Below are 23,403 nucleotides of genomic sequence, written 5' to 3'. Positions count from 1 at the left end.
CTAATTTCAATCCTGGCTGATGTTATCAGTTGCATTAAACTTAGTCAATTTATACATTTGTTACCTGGGCACAACTGCGTGTTACAATCTGCTAACTGACGGCTGGACCCTTGGCAGGGCAGGCCACCATTCTGAGGGGCTGGTTTGGTACAAGTTCGGCTCCTTCCCCTGTAACCGCCTCCACAGGTCTTCGAGCAAGTGGACCATTCGCCCCAAGCCGCCCAGTTACCATTCACTGAAAATGCGAAATCATAAATGACATAGTGAATAAAAATTATATATAAAAGACTGATTGAACTGCGGATAAATGATGAAATGAATGATGCGATCCTCGCGCGCAGTGTGCAAGTAATTTAAGCAATTTCATTTTTTTAGCCTGAACAAAATAATAATTCAAGGCTAATTCATTGGATTTGAATCCATGACCTTCGCGATACTGGTGCGTTGCTCCACCATATGCTCCCAACGTAACAAGGATTCGTAGCTCAGTTGGTAGAGCAACGCACCGGTATCGCGGATGACCCCATGTCCTCAGCGGTTCAAATCCCGTTGAAGCATTGTTTTTTTTTTTCAGGCTAAAACATGCAATTGCTTAAATTGCTTACACACCACGAGGATCAAATCATTTATTTCAAAGTCAGAAATATATAGAAGTTTGAATAGAAACTCTTGTAGTTGAATTCCTGTAAGTGATCAGGATCTGATATCTCCCAACTTGATCAGTACATTGTCAAGCACACAAGTGATGAGAATATAGAAAATGAACAAGAGAATGATTATTTCAACGCCGAAGAGCTTCTAAAGTTCTAAACCAGGACACACTCGGGAATGCGCTTGAGTCCGCCTTAAAACAGTTTCTCACTAATGACAAGTTAAATACCATTATTGTCACGAATGTTGGATACTTCTGGGAAGCAAGTCAAAAGCTTTACTATCGTTCAGCGAGAGATCCTTCTTCCAGCAATATCTCGCAATAAATCCGGCTTAAAGCCTCGTCAGATTTGTCCGTTATCAGGCATATTGGATGGTAGAATCTCGTTACAAGACTCCCTTTAACACAGGTTCTAAGCAATAAAAAAGACCATTTCAGCCGCTTTTAGAGGTGTCCGCTTAATAGAGGTATAATTATAGGAAGTTTGACTGTTCTCTTAAAATAAGTGCTTTCCGAGCATCTTGGCAGTTTAAGTGAAGAAAATCGAAGCAAGAGTTATGAATTATGAGAGTGATAAAGATCGTCGCGTGTTCCTGCTGGGGCCGTCGGGCCGGTCGCCCGTGACCTCCGCGCGGCCTCCCTGGCTGGCCACCTGGGGCGGGTCGTGGCCCCGGGGGGGGGGGACCGGGGGGGGTCGCGGCAGGGCTCTCGCTCCTGGCACTCGGTCTACTCGTTATATACATTGGACATCAGTTAGAAAATCAACAACAGCTAGCTTTATTACCTTTACATGGGGAGGTGTTACAGGATTGCGACTGAGTAGAGGACCCTGTACACGTACGGCCCCCATTCTGAGGGGCTGGATTAGAGCATGTTCGACTCCTTGACGTAACACCACCCCCGCAGGTCTTTGTGCATGTGGTCCATTTGCCCCAAGCGCCCCAATTGCCATTGACTGGCACTATAGAAAATGCAATAATAAAATAAATTAGAAATTAGAAGGGCGAGTGGAAAAAAAAAAAAAATGACAAGGGGCTTGTTTTGCCGCTTCTCTCTGACTAACCCTCGCTTTTTTTTTCACTCGATGGCCTTCGGCTGCTCCCCAAATAACCAAACGCCTAAAACAAAGTTCCGTCAAACATTCTCCGTCTCTCCGTCAGGCATGTAAACGAGCTCACCACTTATAATACATAGTCATTAGAATCAAAGTGCGAAATATTGACTATTTCCTACAAACCTCATTGTCAGTACTTATTTCCGCGGATCTTTTTTCGCGAAAACTAAACGGGCATATTTCGCGGGACTCAATTTTCACGATTTGGCCAAAAATACGTATAAACCGTCAAAGAAAACTTCAAGAACGTTCAAAATACGTTTTCGCGGGTCTTTAATTTTGCGGAGTTTTTGAAATATTAAAACTAAAGTTGTCCGACGTTTCGATGTAACTAACATCATTATCAAGGTAAAATGTTGTATCGTGGTGTGAATATAAATTAGTTTGTGGAAAATAATAGACGTTTGCTGCATCGTTATGTACAGTATTTTACCTTGATAATGATGTTAGTTACATCGAAACGTCGGACAACTTTAGTTATAATATTTCTACTGAAGTTTTTCAGTAAACCGTTGATTATACGATTGTTTGAAAATCGCAAAAATCGCGAAAATATATAGTCCCGCGAAAATAAGTAACAATAAAGTATTCCGTGACAGTTTTAACTCTTGAAACATCAGTACTTGCAAAGTACGGTGAAAGTTTTTTTATTTCTTTATTCAAAAAAACGATTAATTGACGAGTTTTTTGGTGATAGGTAGTACAACAGTTAGTAAGATAAGTGTTCGAAAACTAAACAACAACAACAAACAAACGACATAAACAACAGCTAGCTTCACTACCTTTGCATGGTGAGCTGTTACAAGATTGTGACTGAGTAGAGGACCCTGCACACCAGCGGCCCCCATTCTGAGGGGCTGGGTTAGAGCATGTTCGGCTCCTTGTCTTGGCACCGCCGTTGCAGGTCTTCGTACACGCGGTCCATCTCCCCCAGGAGCCCCAGTTACCATTCACAACTGTAAAAAAAATAAATATTATTACCTTATTGCTACTTATTTTCGCGGGAACTTAATTTCGCGAAAATGGAACTGGCATATTTCGCGGGACTTTATTTTCGCGATTTGGCCAAAAATATGCAATTAACATAAAAAATACAATAGAAAACGTTTGAAATAACTTTTCGCGGGTCTTTAATTTCGCGATTTTTTGAAAATCGCGAAAATCGCGAAAATTAAGTCCGGCGGAAATAAGTTACAATAAGGTATATAAACTGCAGTGGTATAGCGAGTGGTAGCAAATCGATAAAAATGGTATCACACATGTGTGGATAAAAATGATATCTACACATGTGTGATATCATTTTTGACAAATCAGCCAGTAGAGTTTGCCATTTTTCAATGCTCAATGAGGCAAAGTTCATCGATATTAAGCCGAAAAGTCTTCGGATCTTCCTCGGCAATCTTCGGTAATCTTCGGAAATTTTCGGACAAGTTCGGAAAATGTTCGAAATCATTTGAACGACCTTTGGACAACATTTTTAAAATCTTCGGAAATCTTCGAAAAATGGTCGGAAATCTTCGGAAAATCCTCAAAAACATCATAGTCAGTAGGTTTATGTAAACAAAATAATACATGGTTGCTTGGATATATGAAATGAGGCCTCTCGTGTTCAAAACCGATATCTCACTCGTTCGCTGCGCTCACTCGTGAGCTATCGATTTGAACACTCAATAAAAATGTCAAATTAATTAATTATCTTTAATTAATTAGGAGGCAGCGTGGCCTAGTGGTTAGTGCGCTGGACTTCTAATCCGGAGGTCCCGAGTTAAAATCCTTTTTCCCTGCCACTAGATGGATTTGTGTTTGGTCGTCTCAAATTCAACTCCTCTACGCTTTGTAAATAGCCAACTGGTTAGCATCCTACCAGTTGGGGTCTTTAACAAGTTTCTGTTCGATTTATGATATTGTTTTACCCATTTTAAGTGTCCTCAATTAGCACAGCAGTGCCATTAAAATGCATTGACATACATACAATACATTATACAATAATTTAAAAAAGGTTTATAAATGAACCAAGCACATCTCTCAGTAAAACCTTGCAAGTGACAAATATTCCTAACCCATTAAACGAATGTTGAATTTTGTACTTAATTGACCGAAAAACTGCATGTTGTTTTATTTAATAGACCAAATTACAGAAGCATTTGGGGCTAGTTACTAAGAAAAACACACAAAACCCATAAAATTTGGTCATTAGCTCGCGTTGAAGAAAATTTCCTCCAAAAACAACGACAACAACAAAAAAAGAACAAGGACAGTTAAAGGGGCCTTTTGCACGGATTTGAACAGATTTTTGAACAGCCAAAATTTATATTTGTGTCGTAGGAAACCTAAAAATAATAGTCCATTTTTATTACAAAATTGCTATATTAGAGCACTAAAAGTGTTAACAAGCGTCTTTGGCTGCGGATGGCTCGGATGGAAATGGATTGCATTAAAAAAAGGCTTAACTATTCAAGTTGCTTCCGCGCGTCTTCAAAAATTCGATATTTATAGCCATAGATTGATTTCCATCAGCAAATAATAGTTACATCTTCCTTTATATGTTCAAAGAAAATGTTATTCATGGGTTAAGCTGCCTACCACTGAATTCAGAACAGTTTAGACCACAATCTGCGAAATCCTCGTGACGTAGCTCCTTAAAGATTTGGAAAGATTGAGACGGTGATTTCGGAAACCGAAGGAGTCTGGGGATAACTTACCACACTTGCCGCAACTTTTCCTGCAGTTAGGCACCATATATCGGGGGTTGCGCTGACATTCTCCATTTTTGGCCCAGGAACTACACAGCCAATTTGTATCGAAGCAGTTTGATGAAGCTAAAGAACAATAAGAGTGTCCAAATGAGGAGTTTTAAAATTATATCAACCATGAGCAGACCTAAACTTTATGTCTCAACCGCCATACAACGGTACATATTGCTGTTATTACATAAGGGTAACTCATGATACTTATAGTTTATGGCCAACAAGCGCGAGTGAAATAACTGTTCTAATTATAACACCCCAAAATGGCTATAACAATCCTATATCAACATGCGCGAGTGGAATAATTTTTCCAAAAAAAACACCCCAAAAATGAAATATTTGAGCTCCCCAGCTATTCTCGCTGACACCTACCATATTTGTGGTCTATGATAATCGTATATGAGCCCATATACTATGGCCTGTAAACCAATCAAAACTTAGGAATGGCAACATACCATGGCTAATTCTTAAAAAAAGTTAATAACCCCACCTCCACCCCGAAGAGTATAAACCCATTCTTTTTTAACAGTGCATCATCAGTAAATATTTAATACCTGGACATTGTTGAACGTTACACCGCTGAGACTGCACGCTGGCTCCGTAGCAGCCGCTGCTTCCATAGCATGCTCGCCGCCTGGTTCTGGAACCTCCTCCGCAAGGTTTTGTACAAGACGACCAGCTGCCCCAAGAACTCCAGGAACCCGCAGCTGTGATTAAAAATCAAAATCAATCAACTAATTAACAATTAGACTACGAACCCGAGTTTTCTATGAGCAATTATAGTTCACCACTAAATTTTCTCCGATTTTGATTGGTTTATATTGAACACGTGACGCGATAGTGCCCGTCCGCCGGAGGGCACTATCAGCCCATAGTGCCCGCCGAAGAAAAATGCCCGGATCGATAGTGCCCGCCCGTTTTTTTTTTTTAAAAGGGGGCCCCCAGAAAAAAAAAAACAAACAAAAAAAATGCATTTAGTGGGTTTTTCGTCTTGTTTTTTTTTTTTTTTTAAATTTTGGCTTTTAAATGAGTTTTTTATCCTCAAAAATAAAAATAATTCACAATGCTCGTTTTTGTATGTGCGCGCGGAAGAAATTTAGTGGTGAACAATAAAGACAATAGAGTGTTTCTGTCTCGGAACTATCGCTCTGATAGTTGCCCCTTGGAAATTTGATGTTCTTAAAACTAGCATATTTGCCCTCGAAGCTTCGCTTCTCGGGCTAATATTTGTTTTAAGAACATCAAATTTCCGCGGGGCAACTATCAGCCGATAGTTCCTCGACAGAAACACTCTATTGTTAAAATAGTCAACGAGGCGCAGCCGAGTTGACTATCGCTCATAGAAAACGAGGGCGAATAGAAAACAGTGGGAGAACCAATCAGATTCGCGGATTTCCAATAGAACACAGCTGAGTTTCTACTAATTTAGGTTATTTTTTGGTGAAGATTCATTCTGTCGCGAATTTTGCTTTGCTTGAGTTTTTTTCAAAACGAATTAAAACTTCGTGCATTAGAAACGCCACACAGAATATGCTCAGACTATCACAACTTCTCATATCTTCAAAGTGTATTAAAAGGACTGAGAATAACTTTTCTATATTAAGAAATTGTCTACGGTCAAAACGCCTAAACCTTCAAAATTCGATTATACCTGAGAGGAGAGAGTTGCCAGAGATTCCGGTGTAGATCACCATCATTTTTTTAGGGCGCGAAAAAATCTTAGAATTTTATTTAATAACCCTTTCGCTTCTCGTAGCCGGCAGGGTATTGGCAAGAGAGAGACTGGAGACTCAGGATTTCCAGTCCTTTATTCTTGGACTTGCGGTCTTCATGTATGCAGTTGTGATGTTTCTATATACCCATTACTGTGTGAGAGAGTCATGGCGTTTTTAACTTCCGTTCAAGATTTCGAATTTAAGTCCCCAAAGCCTTTTGTTTCTCGTTCCAAAGCCCTGTCGGCTAAGAGAAACGAAAAGAGCTATGGGGACGAGTATGGGACCGCTCGATCCCAATTCAGTGCGCTAATCATAAGGTAGCCTGCGTAGCCGGCGCCGTAGTTTCGAGCGCGCGTATGGGAAACGCGAAAGGTGCGAGGGGCCACGCTCTAAAATAACTACACAGGCGCCTAATCATAAGGTCACCGCGCCTTCTCCCACAGAAGTCTGGGAATGACTTACAACACAGGCCGCAGCTTTTCTTGCAGTATTGTCTCATGTATGCAGCGTTTTTCCTACATTGTCCATTTCTGGCCCATGAAGCACACCAAACGTTGTTATCAGCACAGCCTGTGAGGAAATTTGAAAAATTAGAAGAAACAAAATGAAGAACATAAAATGTATAAGAAGGAGGGGGGGGGGGGGGTAATTGCCAATAGTTAACTGATGTAACGTTTATTCCCCGACCTTCTGTCAAAAGTAAATAAAATTTATTATCAGACCAATATTAGATCAAATTTTCTAACAGCTCTTTAAAAAAAGGCTATTCACAATGGCGGACTGAGGTCCCTCCTTTTTGGCCAAAAATTGTAATACCGCCTCCCTGTTGAAGCATGAAAAGACCCTCCCTCGTCCCCCCTTCCCCTCATTTTTTTTTTTGCAACCAAGAAATGGTCCATCTTACCAGGAGCTAATTACCCGCACCCTCCCCCATAAATTTCCGTTTGAGCACTTCAAGATCCGTTATCAGTTCATTTAGGTTATTTTATAGTTGTAATAAAAGGAACAAGGAATATTTTATTGAGAGAGATTTATACGGTTCACGAGCTACGAAAATGAACAATATCGCATTATTTCTGTTTCAAGGAACTGCTTGCGTGACATACGATGATCCCTTATAAGGCGTTTAATTAAAGTGCCATTATCATAGACTAATTTTTGTTTTTGCAAGATTCAATTTTTTTGCTAAGAAGCAAGTTTTGTTTCTTTTGAAACTAACGCCCAAATGTTTCACTGCGGCCGAGTATTTGAACATTTCACAAGAATCGTAGCCTTTGAATGTAGACCAATATAGGAACGCGTGACAAAAGGCACTTGGGGGTATCGGAATCGCAGCTTGATTTCGCCGGCTCGAGAAGGCGCGAATTGTTGTAACTGAAAATTTTAATTCAAGCAAATTGCATGGATCTTTGTGAGCTAGATCTATGAATTAAACTGTTTCGTCTTGGTTCATGGTGTAATGGTTTGTCTTTTGCCGCAGGGAAGTCATCAATTTTCAGCAAGGTATACACAATTAATATTTTAGAACAGACCGGACTGAAGCGAAACTAATCAAACAAAAAATATTCAAATGAGGCGGAGCTATTATTCATAAAATCTTTCAGATTAGCATCTCTAGCTATGAAAGTTGAAAAAAGTTGTTAGACTTGAATATAAAGTTCCCAGTGCACTATTCATGTGGAGTGAACCTTTCATTTGCCCAATTACCGCTTACAATTGCGCCTTCAAAAACCTAAACGTAACGGTTTTTCTAGAACTTTCAAAAGCTAGCGTCATAAAAACATACCTTGTCTCCTGACAGCTGCGGGATAATAATTACATAAACTTGGCCCAATGACAAGTAAAAGTGTTTCAGCTAATAACAAGTGCTTAGTGAAACATCCGACAAATGGCGAATGGCATTTTAAGAGAGTTTCCAAGTGAAGCGCATAGACAGAGATTCAATCGGTCGTGAAGTTATACAGTCATACAGCGAGATTCAAACTCTGATTGTTTAAAAGCAACCGCCAAAGACCGTTATAAACTAGATTTTTTGAAAGCTATTGTATAATTAAATTTCAGCGAAGCGTGAAAATCCTTTGATCTCCGGGGAGTCCGGCAAAGCTTATAAACAACTTTCTTTTGAAAAGAAAAACAGATAAAAGGGAATGAGTTTGATTCATAATAGTCTTAACATGTCTTTGTCATGTGTTTATACAGCCGCAGAATTGTGCTGCACTTTGTTATTCAGATTTCTTGCACAAGAAATAGGCACTTATAAATTAACATCACTTTTCGTAATTGATTATTGATCGTAATTATCAATATTGATTAAAATAGAATTACTCTTTACAGTTTTAAAATACATTGTGAAGCAGGCAGTAAATGAGAAAATTATAACAAAAATAATCAATTAGAAGATAAAAATAGCTTTCGGCTATATTGTTTTGCACTCATATGTGACCTAATTTCGACCCCTTACCGATTTATAACAAAATTTAATATGCTCAGAAATCGTATACCTGAGACTTGAACGCATCGCTGAAATTGTATTTTTTCGGTTCAGAGCAGAATCAACACCAAGAAGCAATTATCATTGACAGTTCAGGAAAAAGAACTGAAGAAATCAACGAGAACCCGCGGCGTCGGGGTCGGAGCCTGGTCGCAGGTCGAGAAGTCTGTTTCTCACACTCCAGTGACCCACTAGGAGTTATGTGCGCTGAAGTTGCCTGATTTCCCGATTTCTCGAAGCCTCGATTTAGTTTCTTTAGCCTGTGTACAGCCGTCCCGCTCCGCTCAAAAAGATCCCGTATGGATTTTTTTGAGCGGAGCGGGGCGGCTTACCCTAGGTGCCAGAAGTTTTTTTTTGTGCGGTTTCCGAAGTATCCACCGCGTGCGAGAAAAACCTCTCAGGGAAGGGACAGCTGTTACAGCCTACGATTTCTTTAACCACACTGTAATTTTTATATCCCCCATTTCTCGAACTCCTGATTTATCCAACCAATTTTCGCTTCCTTGAAGGCTCCAAAAATCGGAATTTCACAGTGATTGGAGAATAATCCTGATCAGACTATTGAAAAGTCCCTTCGGAGAATGGGGGTCTAGGGGTACCGGGTAGGAGATGAAGGAGACATTTTCCAATGTCGCAATCGTAAATTTCAAAAGGTTTCACGTTGGTTGTCTAGTTTCGTAGTTTCTCTCAGAGATTCTGGCCGGAACTAGACCAGAAGTTCCCTGCAAATTCGAAGCATTTCGCAAAGCAACTATCGGACGTTTTCAGTCTTAATAGCTCACAATTTAGCCCCCTAGCTCTTCTAGGTCCTCTTCAAACGAAAATACAGTTCTCCTGGAATACTCCTGCAATCCACACTGCAGTTAAGTAAATTCGTTAGGTAATTCATTCAGTTCACTTACTTGCAACTTTTCTCCAAAGACAACAGCAGACAAATAAAATAATAGAAGCTATGTACAAGCGGAGCTTCATTGTAAGAAGTAGAAAGACGAAAAAGTGATTTCGTCAATAAAGTTCCGTGCTAAGCTTTACGAGTTATTTGATGCTGTAAAGACTTGTGTTTTGTCTGTCTGTGACGTCAACCTTTAGCACTCCTACGGACCTACGGTATTTAACAGATGTGCTGCGTGATATGAAAATTGAAGAAGAGAATATTCTTTCCTTTCGCTTGCACGTGCATGAACTTGAGAGCACATTCAGGAAATTAAATTTCTTTGACACGGTCTCAAGATCACTCCAAACAAATCTTTGCCGGTCCTTGAATTTTCGTTTATTAATATGTATAAAGTGATAACAGGCGAGTCGCTCTCTTGGGAATTAGACATAAGTCGTACTTGGGAATTTTTGCCAGAATTTGTTTTCTTTGCGGTAGAAATCTGTCATCTGGGAACTTTGCCTTGTGCGATCGTCCCTAGGTTTTCCGGTTGGCAAAAACTTTGCAAATCGGCAAAAACATCAAAGAGACCGAAGTGCGAAGGTGAGATTTTCCAAAAATCGACCGAAACAAAGAGAATCATAGCGGAACTGTCAACACTTGCTAATTGATAACTCACTCGGTTTTGCTAAAGCGGACAAAGCGTTTTAATAGTTAGTCGTAAAACTTTAAGACTATTTAAATTGTGGGTAAATAATTAGAAATCGTTTTTGAAGGAAAAAAAAAAAAAGAGAGATGTAGCTAGAATTCTGCAAAAACCAGATGCAAAAACAATTCGATTATTCGCTCTCGATTTCGGTGACGTCATAGTTGATTCGGCGTTCGTACTCATCAACTGGGGGGGGGGGGGGGGGGGTAGAACTACCACCCTGTTGAAAAGAATTCCCAAAAAGTTTCTCCGCCCTGTCTCTTAGCTTGATAACAATCTGAACTCTTGTCGTTTAATTTAGCATGAAACCATAGTTACTAGTGGTAACCACAGGTTAGAAAGTGCGGGCCTCGATGCAGTTAAGAGAAGGTACTGGGAGGGAAGTGTTTTTTGTTACTGGAAAATTACTTCAAGTCGAAGTTTTTGGGAAGTTTTCCAAAAGTTGGCAAAAAAAGATTCCTCGACTTCCTGTTTGAACAACACATTTTCAGATCCTTTCGCATTGTAACCGTTCATGATGGAAGAAGAAATAAGTTAAGTCACCTCATTTCACGGCAATTTTTTCAACAGGTCACGAAAATTTTTCAGACAGTGTCGATAAATCACTGGACAAAAGAAAATTATTCCGAGTAAGGTCGAGTAACGCGTCACGCTTAAGTCACGAATGTATTTTATCGTTTCCTATTGCCGCGAACCAATCAGAGTTGTTTTTTTGATTGACAGTTTTGCGAAGTGTAGACGAGCACGCGGTGTGAATTGAGATGTGATTTTCCTCCGTCGGCAAACTCGCTTTGTTGTCAGTGTTATAAGGAATTTCTCGAGAATAACCGTTGTTGGAATCATTCGCTTTGCCGTAGTTTATCTGTGATACAATCACAGCAGATCTTCTCAAAAGCAACACCTATAAAACAACGTCTGCAAAACGTAATGTCTGCAAGACAGAAGCCTCGATCTAATGTGACAAACTGTTGATTCTTCGCATTCTTATCGTTCTTGGAGACAAGATTTTTCTCTTCCGGTGTTACGACAAACTGTCGTGATTGACACATTTTTTGCATTCCGATCGTTCTTAGTGGAAGAACAAAATTTTCAACTTCCGGTTTGCAGATAGCATTTATAAACGTGGCGCGCACGCGTAATACGCAATCCGCTTTCGGTCACTGTCAAGATTAGGGTTGCGGGCCTCTCTACTGGGGGGGGGGGGGGGGGCCCCCAAAAAGTTCTCCCCCACAAAAACTAACCTGCGTTAATTAACCATAAACCCGCAACTAACTGGGGGAGGGGGAGGGGGGGGAGGTGAATAGGCTCGCGGATCGACGGATTCGCACGGATCGTGGATTTTTGCGATTCATTTGCAGATTCACGGATTTCGAAAATACAGCGGATCGCGGATAGGCCCTTGTCGATTGTGCTAGTAAAAGTAGCATATTATGCTAATAGCAGTGCCCGATTTTTTTTCCAAATTGTTCAAAATTATGCTCGTTTTTGAAAATTATGCTTTTTGATGCGATCAAGACTGATCAGTGACTTTTTTCACGTCAGATAGATGAGGCTTATTAGGGGTTTTAGGAATAAGGGATAACTCACAAAAATATTTGAGGGATAGGGATAAATGTTTAAATAATGATAGGGATAAGGATAAAACACATAACAACTCAGTTTTAGGAATAAAAAAATTAAAAAATATGGATAATAGCTTTGGTAATTTTTGGGATAAGAAATAACTGCCCTCAAATTTATTGGGATAAGGGATAACCTTAACACCCTTAACAGGGCCTCATAGATGCCCCCTGGTCTTGTTTTTGGTCTATTTGCGTTTGGTTTGCTTCAGGCTCCGATCTCTAGCAATTTGAGCGGGTTCTGGCCTATCGAGTGGCTGCTCTTTTTCTTGTCGCAAGCTGCTTGACGCAATTTTGTTGCCTGTGAAAGCTGGAACTGAAGTACCGTTTATTTTTTATGGGGTGGTGGGCTGGAGGGATTTGATCATGCTGGTAGGAGATTTGTACTATCATACATGCCATCATACAACACTTAAAGGTAATTATTTTGAGTTACCCCCCCCCCCCCCCAAAAGTCATTTTTTTCGCATGGCCCCCCTTTTTGAAGCCATATGTGTTGGCCTGCCCAACCCCCATCCCACCTTATAAAAGAGTGAAGTCTGGTACGAGTATATCTTGAACAAGAGATCCGGCAGCAGAGAAGCCAAGCAGTTTTTTCTTCGTTTCGTGGTCCCCCGCATCCAAACTGTTTTTCCCATCCCACCAGCCACCCCCTCCACCCCATAAAAAGTGAACAGTCCCTGACGCACTCTTTACTTCCGGTATGCCCAGTCCTTTAGACGACGAACGACGCGGCTGATAAGCTGATAAAGAGTCTGAATAAAATACTCAATACAACATAAAGATGAGTTGGTATTTTGTTTTGTTAAAACGTTTAGTTTGAAGATAATGATAATGGGTTTGTTTCGAACTGACGGTCGATTTGCCAATTGCATTAAGTCCTTTAAGGCGAAAAATAGTCAAAGCAAAGGAAAGTATATATAGGGGCAATCATGTTAATAGCTTATTCACTTTTGTGGTATTCGAATTCAATACAAGCATTAATAAACTAAGTAATAAGCAATTATTGGATGAGGTTGAGCATGTTATCGTGAATTATCAAAAGCGAGGTCTGTGTAACACAGACACGAGGTTTTGATCATTCACGATATCATGCGAAAACCGAATTCAATAATTGTTTTATTATACGTTTTTAAACAATTTGCCATCACTTTTTCTAGCGCCAGTGTAAAACTTTGTCAGAACATTTCCCAAAGCGTTTTTATCTTGTGGTTCCTCCAGGTTCTTCTCCCTCAAATAATCATTCAGAATTTTTACACTTGTTTTTGTTCATTATTTGTTATCTTGGTGTTTTTAGAATCTTTATTCTCCATCAAAACTTTCAATTTCTCTTCGGAAACGGAGGCGAATCGCTCAGCCATATTTTCAAAAGTTTGACAGCACTACACGGCCGGACGAGGGGCTTGGAAACTAGGCGGACTTTAAACTCGACATGATAACCCAATGTCTGCTGCAGATATTTAACAGTTATTTGACGAGGTTGAGCAAAATATCGTGATTTGTCAGTGGCGAGCAGATCGATTTTTTGCCGAAGCCGAAGGCTGAGGCAAATAATTGATCTTCGAGACACTGACAAATCACGATATTTTGCGAGTTTTATCATTCGATCACTGAATTTGTTTCGCACAAAATACCTCTTCGGGAACTGCGTGGAAACCGCACTATTTCTTGCTGAATTAATGCAGACGAAAGGGTAACTTCGATAATCCACGAGCCGGTCTTCATCCAGTTCTCTTTCTTTCAGTTATTGCCGCTATTTTTTCGGGCCTAGTAGACAAATCAAACCGCTCTTCTTCATCTCTAGGAAACGAGCTGCCATTTTTCTCGGAAGTGGAATGATTAAAAAAAAAAATGGGTTATCATGTCAAGTTCACATGCTACTGTATATTAACTGAATGCTCTCGACCAATCACATGTTTCAAAGTAATTCTTATGTAAAGAGCAGTTTTCAATTGAGTGTCGTAAAACCAAAACCAAAATACTCTGGCCAATCAAAAAACAAGGAGGAACTAATGAAATGAAGCATACATGTAGCCGGCACGAAGCGCGGGAAAACGTGCGCGAGCGAGTCATGATTGGTTTTGGTTTTGTTCTATTGCTGAGAAAGTGGCGCGAGATTTTTTAGCTAATCACTAAGCGTAGCAATGCAAACCAAAGCAAACGCAATTAACTTTCGACATAAGTGCCGCTCTAAGAATAAAAATTATTTGAAGGTTCAGTCAATTTGACTTGAAAATAGCGAGGAAATGTTTTCATCTAATCCGCGGATAACAACTCGCTCTGTCATCGGTTTAACTCAAAATGATTTTAATGCCACCAGTTTTCGGCATGATAAGCAATGTTGCTCTCTGTTGACCGTCAGTCCAACGATTCACCAGGATAAGTTTTAAAGCTGGAATTTATACACAGAAAATTAAACCATATTCGGCCGGCTGAGAACGTTTCAACAATAATCTCCGATCATTTCAATGTCAATTTTTACTTACTCGCTCATTTAGACTCTTTAATATTTCAAAAAACGGTTGTTTTCTTTTAAATGAAAGTCCAAGTTAAGCTGTTACTTAAGGTTATTTCAAATTGGTAGATCAGTTAACAGTTCAGTTTTAGATCGTTTTAGGCGTTTGTGCTGTGACTATTTGCACAGTTTTAACTCTGTGCGTGATGATGGCACGTCATCATTTGCAAATTAATAGCACAAAGAAAGTGGGAGACTACTGACGCAACTCTATGCAGCAGCTGTTGTTCATTATCTTCCAACTAAAAGTTTTAGACGGACGGTCGGTCGGTCGGTCGGTCGGTCTGTTTGAAAGTCCCCCCCCCCCCCCAAAAAAAAGACTTTAAGACAGTTTTCCCCTCGTGAAACCCCAATAAGGCATTAAAGCTCATAATATACCTACAGCTTGAAAAAGGTGCCCCTTTCGGGCGGAGCCTCCGCGTATAGTCCACTATTTGTAGTTGACCCCTCTCCCCCAGGCATTCACCTGGTGTACGCAGTCCTAGGCACGTAGAGCCCTTTGATTTACATTTCAAAGCACCGCAGTTTAACTTCCTGTCACAAGAAAAAACTTAGTACGTGCAGAATAAAAGAGTGCATATCTTTTGCTAAAATAAAAGCACAGATGTTTGTCGGTAGATCTTAGTTGATAAAGGGTCTGAATAAATACCTCAATATAGCGACAGAAAGATGAGCTGGCTTATTATTTTTTTTTTAATCTTTTTTTTAATTTTTTGTCGTTGTAAAAATTATTTTAATATTTTTAATAGTTTGCCTTTTTTATATTTTAACTTATACGATTTTATCTTACCTGTAAAGCGCATTAGAATAATTTTTTATATAATTTTAGCGCTATATAAATTTAGATATTAGCCCAGGGGGTACTCCGGCTTGTAAATGACGGGGATGATCGAATGGAGGCAAAATTCAGGACCCAAAAAATCCCTAAGTCTTCCGACATTACCCCATCCCTGAACCAAAAATACCCCCAAAAAATTTCTTTCATTACCCCTTAATTGCCATGAGGTGCAATAAAGTAACACAGAACGCTCGTTTTGTTTATTCATCATACCATAAATAGGCCAAGGCCGCGCCAAGGCACATTAGTTCGTTTTTAATAGCCAAAAATCCCCTATCTAAATCAAGATACCCAAAAACTTGCCAATTTTCCAACCCAAAAAATCCCAGAATCGAAAATTTCAAACCCAAAAAATCCTTCGATCATCCCCGTCATTAACAAGCCGGAGTACCCCCCTGGGGATATTAGATCTGTTAAAACGTTTAGTTTGAAGATAACGATTGACAGCTGCTGCATAGAGCTGCGTTAGTCTCCCACTTTCTTTGTGCTGTTAATTTGCCAAGCCTTAATGGTGACGATTGCCTTCATCACGCACGGAGTGTAAATAGTCACAGCACAAACGCCAAAAACAATCTACAACTGAACTATTAACTGAACTACAAATTTGAAATAACCTTAAGTAACAGCTTAACTTAGAATTTCATAAGAAAACATCCGTTTAAAGAAATATTAATATTAATTGCCAAAGAGTCTAAATGAGCGAGTACGGAAAGATTGACATTAAAATGATCGTTGAAACGTTCTGTTTAACCAAGCCTTAATGATAACGTGCCTTTATCACGAACAGAGTTTAAACTGTGCAAATAGCTACAGCACAAACGCCTGGAACAATCTACAACTGAACTATTAACTGAACTACTAATTTAAAATAACGAAAATAAATAGATTAAGTGAGACTTTCAGGTAAAAGAAAACAGCCGTTTGATGAAATTTAAATATTAATATTATCAATTGCTAATGAGCGAGCAGGTAAAAACTGACATATGAAGGAAGATCATTGTTTAAGCGTTCAGTTTGACTGATAAGGGACAACACCTGCTGCATATGTTTTAACTTTCTGTATATGAATACACCTTAATTCAAAATGGCCGCAAAACATTAATCTTTTGCCTATATTTAAGCCCTTATTGCCTCGTTTTACCATGATTCTTTTGAATTCTCGAACGATCGGGCAACGGGGCCATTAACATGACTCGGACAAAAGAATAATGTATTGTCCGCATTTGGAATAAGGTGTATTACGGCCTTCTACTTATCCTGGTGAATCGTGGGACAGACTGTCAACGAAGAGCAACAAAAATCGTCTTTCAGGTATTTTTAGAGCTTTGTTTTTGTTTTTTGCTTATCATACCAAAATTCTTTAAAATCATTTTGAGTTAAACAATCCGCGGATTAGATGAGAAAATATCCTCGCTATTTTCAGGTCAAATTAACTGAACGTTAACTTCAAAACATTAATAGTCAAATATTTTTGGTTAATCAGCTTATTTCTTTACTTCTCGTATTGAATTCTAATACCACGAAAGTGAATAGGCCTTATCACGGTTTTCGACGCCATTTTGACGAGTAGGCAAAGCGGGTGGAAATTACAGTGTTTGTATGGGAATCCGACGGCATATATCTTCGACCATCTTCTACAAGAACGTGAATTCTGGACAACTTATGAATTGCAAAGTAAAGATACTAAGCAAAAGTTTTTATTCGCCAAGCTTCAAAGTTGTCGTTGTGCTAGAAAGCGTTCAGTTTACGTGTTACGTTTTTAACTTTTCCATACATTTGTCTATAATTTTCGCGCGAACCGCGTCAATCATGCGGAAAAAAATATAGACAAATGTATGGGAAATTAAAAACGTCACTGAACACTTTCTAGCCGAGCTACATCCTTCAAACTCGGCAAATAAAATCTTTTGCCTAATATCGTAACTTTACAATTCATAAGTTGTCCAGAATTCAATTTTTGTAGAAGATATTTGCTGTTGGATTCCCATACAAACATTGTAATTTCTACCCACTTTGCCCTATTCGTCAAGATGGCGTCGAAAACCGTGATAAGGCCTATATGCTATTTATTTGATCGCCCCGGACTTACTTTCTTTTGCTTTTACAATTTTTTTTCGCCTTATTGGTTAATCGATAACCAATCGATAATCAGATGGAAATGTTCGTGGCCTCATCGGTTGTTACTATCGATCGGCTTGTTGTGACGCGCATCTATTTATCGCCATCTTGCCCCGAGGTTCTTACCCCTTACCCTTTTATATACCGTTTTGACAGAAATTGTACTCCTTTCGTAAACCTTTTACTGAGAAAAGGTACCCGTTTCATATGCCTGAAAGACATGGTATAGACTTAGAACATGACGTTTTCTTATCATTTTCATGTAACGCTTAATACATTGAAATTATACAGCCATAAATTGCATCTGTTCGAAATATGTTAATTAAAGGCCCTTTGAAAAAACCTAAATGACAGATTTCCATACCCTTTCATATACCTAAACTTGTGAATTCCCTACCCTTTTATCTACCTGCAGCCTGAAAAAGGTACCCCTTTCGGGCGGAGCCTTCCCGTATTATAATCCCCTTATAATCCTTCCCGGATTATAGGGAGTACCTCCCCCGGGGTTACCATAAGCCACCTTAACTATTTAATTTAAACAGTTCCAAAGGCCCCCGTCAGGTCTGGCAGTTATCGGTTCAGTAGTCCGGAATAGTCTACTCTTTGTATATGGCAATATATTATATTTTCGTGAGGTACTGAAGGACAATCGCTATTTAATTATTTATGAGTGTGTCCACGAGAAAACCAGGCTATGTTTTTTCAATTTCATCTAACATTTTATCCTCATCATCATCATCATCATCCCTTCATCGTCGTCGTTCTTCTTCTTCTTCTTCTTCTTCTTCTTCTTCTTCTTCTTCTTCTTCTTCTTCCCCTCCTTCTCCTTCTTCTTCTTCTTCTTCTTCTTCTTCTTCTTCTTCTTCTTCTTCTTCTTCTTCTTCTTCTTCTTCTTCTTCTTCTTCTTCTTCTTCTTCTACTTATTATTATTATTATTATTATTATTATTATTATTATTATTATTCAGATAACGGCCCTTGGCTGCTTGCAAGAACAGAGAAGAAAATCATTCCTTGAAAAATCGATTGGCCAGTTTTCCAGTGTATGAAGTGCCATTGCAAAGAAGGGCTATAACATGCCGTAGGACATTGGGTATTAACTTCCCAGCTTATTAAAGTGGCATCTATAAGCATCACGAGAATTGCGAAGAACCGCAGTGCAACGTTGCAAAGAGAGAGACCACTGTGAAGGTAATGAGGCACTTTATTTAACATACCAATAATTAATACTTTCCTCCTGAAAGTTTGAGAAAGTCGATATTGTTATTGGAAACTGTGGCGTGGAAATGTTGCCTTTACAAAGTCAAATGTTAATGTCAAAATGTCAAATGGGGTTTAACTGACTACTAAAGGAATTTAATGGTAACAAGAACTGCAAGAAGTTTATAATCGTGCGGGTTTGGCCACCTGACCTCTTTCAGTGCTTTGGCTTAAAGGCACGGTGCCGCACAGTAAAATCTTTAGAAAAGCAGTCACTTGAGAAACACACAAGTCGTGTTTGCGTTAGTCACGGAGCTGGAGTGGACGTGACATGAATTTCCTTACCACGTCATCTTTTGCTTTTTAAAACCACATGCCTAGCCGGAAAAATGCCTGCTTACGCATGCAAATATTTATTTTGTTCCGAATGTTCAATAAAATAAACCCAAAATAAAGAGTAGATTAAGGCTATCCCATTGTGTTTCTCCGTTTAGCGTCTTCCGACAAGCTTTTGGTAATTCCCCTGGTGCGATGACGTGTATCCCGTGCTTTGACACATTCTTGCTGAGCTTGCAACTTACGTTTCGATAGCGTTTCGATAACGTTTTGATTCTCAAAATACCGTAAACTCAAAACAAAAATTGGGATATCCAGAAAATAAGTCGTCGTTTTGCAATATTTAACACGTTCCGGGTAAATTGTACGACTTGTACTCGCTTGACACACAACAATAAATATTTCACACAAACCATAGTTAATAGAGGGAAATGGTTATGAAACCCCGCAAAGTTCTTTGTTGTAGGTTTTTGTTCGCTATTTTGGGCGTTGAGAGTGCACAAAACCTGGCAAAACATAATAGGTGGTTACGTGTGTTCATGAACTAACCAATAGAAATATTGCGATTACGTAATTCATGCATAGTGTATGAGTGAAAAACAAAAGATGTGCACCTTCGTGGACCTTTCAACCTAAATCTTGGCCTCTTTGTTTCCTGCTTTGATGTTTACCGAGATTCATAACCAGTTCCCTCTATTAACTATGCACAAACAGAGCGCAGAGTATTCAAACAGAAAATAGGTGAATGATTATTTATAGCTACAAGCGAGAGATCGCGTGACATGGGTCTGACGTAGTGGTAGTTTTAAATAGCTTGGACATGTCCAAGCGGTCTTTGTTTTCGCTATGTGATTATGTTCAGCCCTCTCTTCTTGTAAAATATGGAATGAAACAAAATTGTAAATTTCAGAGAGCAGAGTGTTCATGTTAAACGCGAGTGATCGGCTGATCACTATTAAGTATTAAATCTTGCGTGACCGTGACAGAAGAGCCGGCTGGGCCGCGTAGGTCTGGATCGATTTACCGACAAAAAAAAAAAAAAAAAATTCCGTGCAGATTATGAATCGGGCCCAGGCCCCGCCCGATTAACAAGATGTTAGTCTTGAAGAACATTTGTGTCTTGTAGACAGGACTGTCGTTACATCTGTAGAAGGGATCCAGAGGGTCAATAAATTATCCAAATTAAGTTGGCTATAATGATTATGGACAGAATCCACCGTACGGAAACAATTATATTAGCGCACGAAAACACTTAATACGACTTATGTATATGCGCATAACAGCTCTAAAAACTTCAAACCTAGCAAGCACAGCCGGTGTGTACAGGGACAAATCTGGCAAAAATATGGTTTTCTATGTGCATAGTGGCAGTGTTATGTTCACAAATGGTATTGTGGTAAAATGTATAGCTGCCATCTTTTTCCTTGCGGTACATTGGAAAAAAACAAAATAAATAAAAGTTTAACATGTTTGTTTTCAAGTCGCTTTTAAGTCAATTTTCTATTATTTTCATTGCCCCGAATCTACTTTTCCTGCATCCGGATGATACTAAAGTGCGTGAATAGATAAAGTAGGTGCGGCCATATATTCTATAGTTTTAAGATATACGTTGAAAAATTAGGGTGCGTTCCTTTGATGTGATCCGGATCAGGATCAGTGATCCGAGATCACTCGGATCATGGTGCATCAATGCAAAGGATCGAACCGGCGTATCCTTACCCATAGCAGATTCGCCGGTTCCTTTAATTTGATGCACCATGATCTGACTGATCTCGGATCACTGACTCTGATCCGGGTCATATCAAAGAAATGCACCCTAAAATTATTTCATTATTATCACTGCGAAGTGTCATACAAAATTTTAATAGGGACTTACTTATCGTTATTCGATATTTTTTCCTTAACCATTCTTAGCTTTATTTTCTTTTGATTTTTGAACAGGAAACCACGAAAGAAATGGGTAAAGAGGCAGTACATATCTTTGGACTCATCAGTTCCTTGATGTTTGTCCAATCAAGAGGTAGCTTATATAATTATTCAAACGTTCTTTATTTTGTTTCGCTCAACGACACTGGGGAAGTTCGTCAGTTTCAAGACAACAAATTTAGTTTATGCTTAGCTGTTTCACTTTGTGTTTGGGAAATGGAACTAACTGCAACTTAGCAAAGTTCAACAGTAGTTTCAGTCTTTGACTTTTGGGCTATGTAGTTAGACTTTCATTTGAGAGAACAGCATATACTTAATTTTGTGTTCGAACCGCTACTCTATTTACCACCATAGGCTATCCTTCTTCAGTATTACCTGATTTATTTTATTACAATTATAGTTGTCTGCCGGGCCGAGCGTGACCTACTGCTTATGATTTACTAACAAGTTCTTACTAGATTGTTTATATTTTTTATGACAGGTCTAGAACCATTCTGTGAGTCAAACGGTACATTCTCTAATGTTGGTGACGAGTGGAGACCAAATATATCTTCCATATGTAGATGCACTGCCCCATCGTCCATTAATTGCTCTGTGGCCTGCATCGATTACCAGCAAAACTTAAGAAAACCCGGCGATCAGTGGCTTGAAGATCCCACAACCAACTGTACTTGTACTGATCAAAACTCGGTAAAATGTGAAGTACTAAAAGAGCCTGTGTGCATGGACATCAGCGGAAACCTGCGAAAGAATAAAGAGACGTGGATGAACAGCTCCTGTGTGGATTGTACGTGTATCAATGGTGGTATTAACTGTACCAGAAAGGATGTGAACATCAGTTACGGACTGTATAGTGTCAAATTGTTTCCGACCTGTGAAAAGTGTGATGTTCCGTCGAGAGCACTACAGAGATTCAGAGCTTGTAAAGGTATGTTACGTGTGTACAGCGGTCAAACGCAAAAATTCAAGGCCACTTCCAGTTTTCGTTGACTCGACGTTTGTAAGAGTTTGAAGTAAAAATGTACAAGACTTGTGTGGACAAAAAACGTTATAAATAAACCTAGGTGGATAACAATAAATTATCTTCGCATTTGGGGCGTGTAAAGCTTATCGTTTGACTCTAATGTGAATGCTGATTTCACATCCAGACGTGATAATTTTGCTACTTGAAATAATCACATGCACATTTTTAATTACGATTTTTTTTGTTCATAAAACTAATGGTGTGGCCCGGGGCGTTGGGGGGGGGGGGGGGGTGGGGGACTCCCATTTGAATGTCAATTTTGTCGAAGTAGAGAAATTCAGTGCTTTCCACATATATTCATGAACAATGGAATGCGTTTGTTTTACTGTAGTGTACCGTGAACTTTCTGAAAAAGGAAAGCTTTTCAAGTGTGCCAGTGGAGGCTTTTATATCCGGGACATCCACCAATGTAACGGCATTGGAGAGTGCCCAGATGAATCTGATGAAGACGGCTGTGATGACGGTATGTTTTGACTTATTCTTTTCCACAAAAAATACGCCGTCGGCCTGTACTACAATAAAAAACTTTACTAAGAGCTAGTTATTTTATAGCTTAAGCTTGTTTGAACAAATGAACTCTTAGCTTTCAAATCAAGCATTGCATTGTATTTTTTTTTAATTTTTGTGTCATTTTTTCGACTAATTGCTTGTCAAGTAAAATAATAACAATAGCGAGCGGCCTAATTTCACTCCCGAAACCAAATTTCTAGTGTACACTCTCAAGGGACTGTTTTAATTTCTCAAGGGAATACTTTTCGCTCTGGGTGAAGAAAACGTCACTCAAAGGGAATACGAATGCGTTAACACTTCCGATCCTGAACTGTTATCTATTGAAAGCGAGATAAACAAAGTTCATTTACCTTTTGTTGGTTGTGTTCTGTTGTTCGATTTGATGGGCTTTTGATTTCTGTTCAAAGCCACTTCGATCGGATGGTTTCGCAATGCTGCCATATACAGCTATCGCGTTTCATCATTGTCTGGGAGTCATGAGGCTAGCCTCCTATAAATATACGCAGACATTCTTTGGGCTCGTCACGCAATCCAAAAGAACGTCTGCGTGCGCGGAGGAGGCTTTCATAATAGCTTTGTTAGTCTCAGCAGAAATTTAACAAGGGAAATTCAAAGCCAGCCGATAATTTTGGAAACACTGTCATTTAGTCCTTTACTTGCCATACTGGCTTTTGCTCGTCGCTTATAAAAGGAGGCTTATGGCGAGGTCTACTAACGGAAACGTTTTTTAACTGTACCGCATATACCGCACCTCTGATGAAATGTTAATAAATAAACAAAGGTGAAACGCGAGACGATAATGACAGACGCTTGGGTTTTTGTGTAGCAGGAATTTGACATGGGAATTTCCAGCCAGCCGATAATCAGGAAAATCAATCAACTGATAACCTTTCTTTCGGAGCAAAGTAGCAGTCAAATTTTAAGATCGGTTTCAACCCGTTGATTTAATGCATCGCAAATCGCTTTCAATTTTATCATTTACCCTACTCATACTTCATGCAAAATAGTCGGTATCT

General features: G+C 39.3%; 2 protein-coding genes across 5 annotated transcripts in view; one reads left to right on the top strand and one right to left on the bottom strand.

The window, feature by feature from the left end:
* The window catches only part of LOC144642581 (plasminogen-like), a 28,028-nt gene extending 14,317 nt beyond the window's left edge, over positions 1-13,711 (bottom strand). The window contains exons 1-7 of one of the 4 annotated variants that reach the window (XM_078501565.1): positions 13,556-13,709; positions 6,691-6,798; positions 5,068-5,220; positions 4,469-4,585; positions 2,549-2,722; positions 1,437-1,613; positions 65-235 (exon numbers count right to left, since the gene is read on the bottom strand). In XM_078501565.1, coding sequence (XP_078357691.1) covers positions 65-235; positions 1,437-1,613; positions 2,549-2,722; positions 4,469-4,585; positions 5,068-5,220; positions 6,691-6,798; positions 13,556-13,646 — 991 coding nt within the window. In that variant the 5' untranslated portion in view covers positions 13,647-13,709. Of the gene's footprint in view, positions 1-64; positions 236-1,436; positions 1,614-2,548; positions 2,723-4,468; positions 4,586-5,067; positions 5,221-6,690; positions 6,799-8,014; positions 8,176-9,621; positions 9,937-13,555 lie in introns of those variants that run through there. The other 3 variants (XM_078501566.1, XM_078501567.1, XM_078501568.1) reach the window with 3 other exon arrangements.
* Positions 1-23,403, top strand: part of LOC144642574 (uncharacterized) — a 79,226-nt gene that overhangs the window by 5,247 nt on the left and 50,576 nt on the right. The window contains exons 2-5 of the mRNA XM_078501556.1: positions 18,360-18,582; positions 20,869-20,947; positions 21,335-21,781; positions 22,209-22,340. Of these exons, the coding sequence (XP_078357682.1) occupies positions 20,884-20,947; positions 21,335-21,781; positions 22,209-22,340 (643 nt within the window). The 5' untranslated portion in view covers positions 18,360-18,582; positions 20,869-20,883. The remainder of the gene's footprint in view (positions 1-18,359; positions 18,583-20,868; positions 20,948-21,334; positions 21,782-22,208; positions 22,341-23,403) is intronic.

Source organism: Oculina patagonica, chromosome 2, assembly GCF_052425735.1.
Source record: "Oculina patagonica isolate OP01 chromosome 2, crgOcupat, whole genome shotgun sequence".
Classification (NCBI taxonomy): Eukaryota; Metazoa; Cnidaria; class Anthozoa; order Scleractinia; family Oculinidae; genus Oculina; species Oculina patagonica.
The sequence above is the reverse complement of the archived record's forward strand: the minus strand, read 5'-3'. Positions and strand labels throughout refer to the sequence as shown.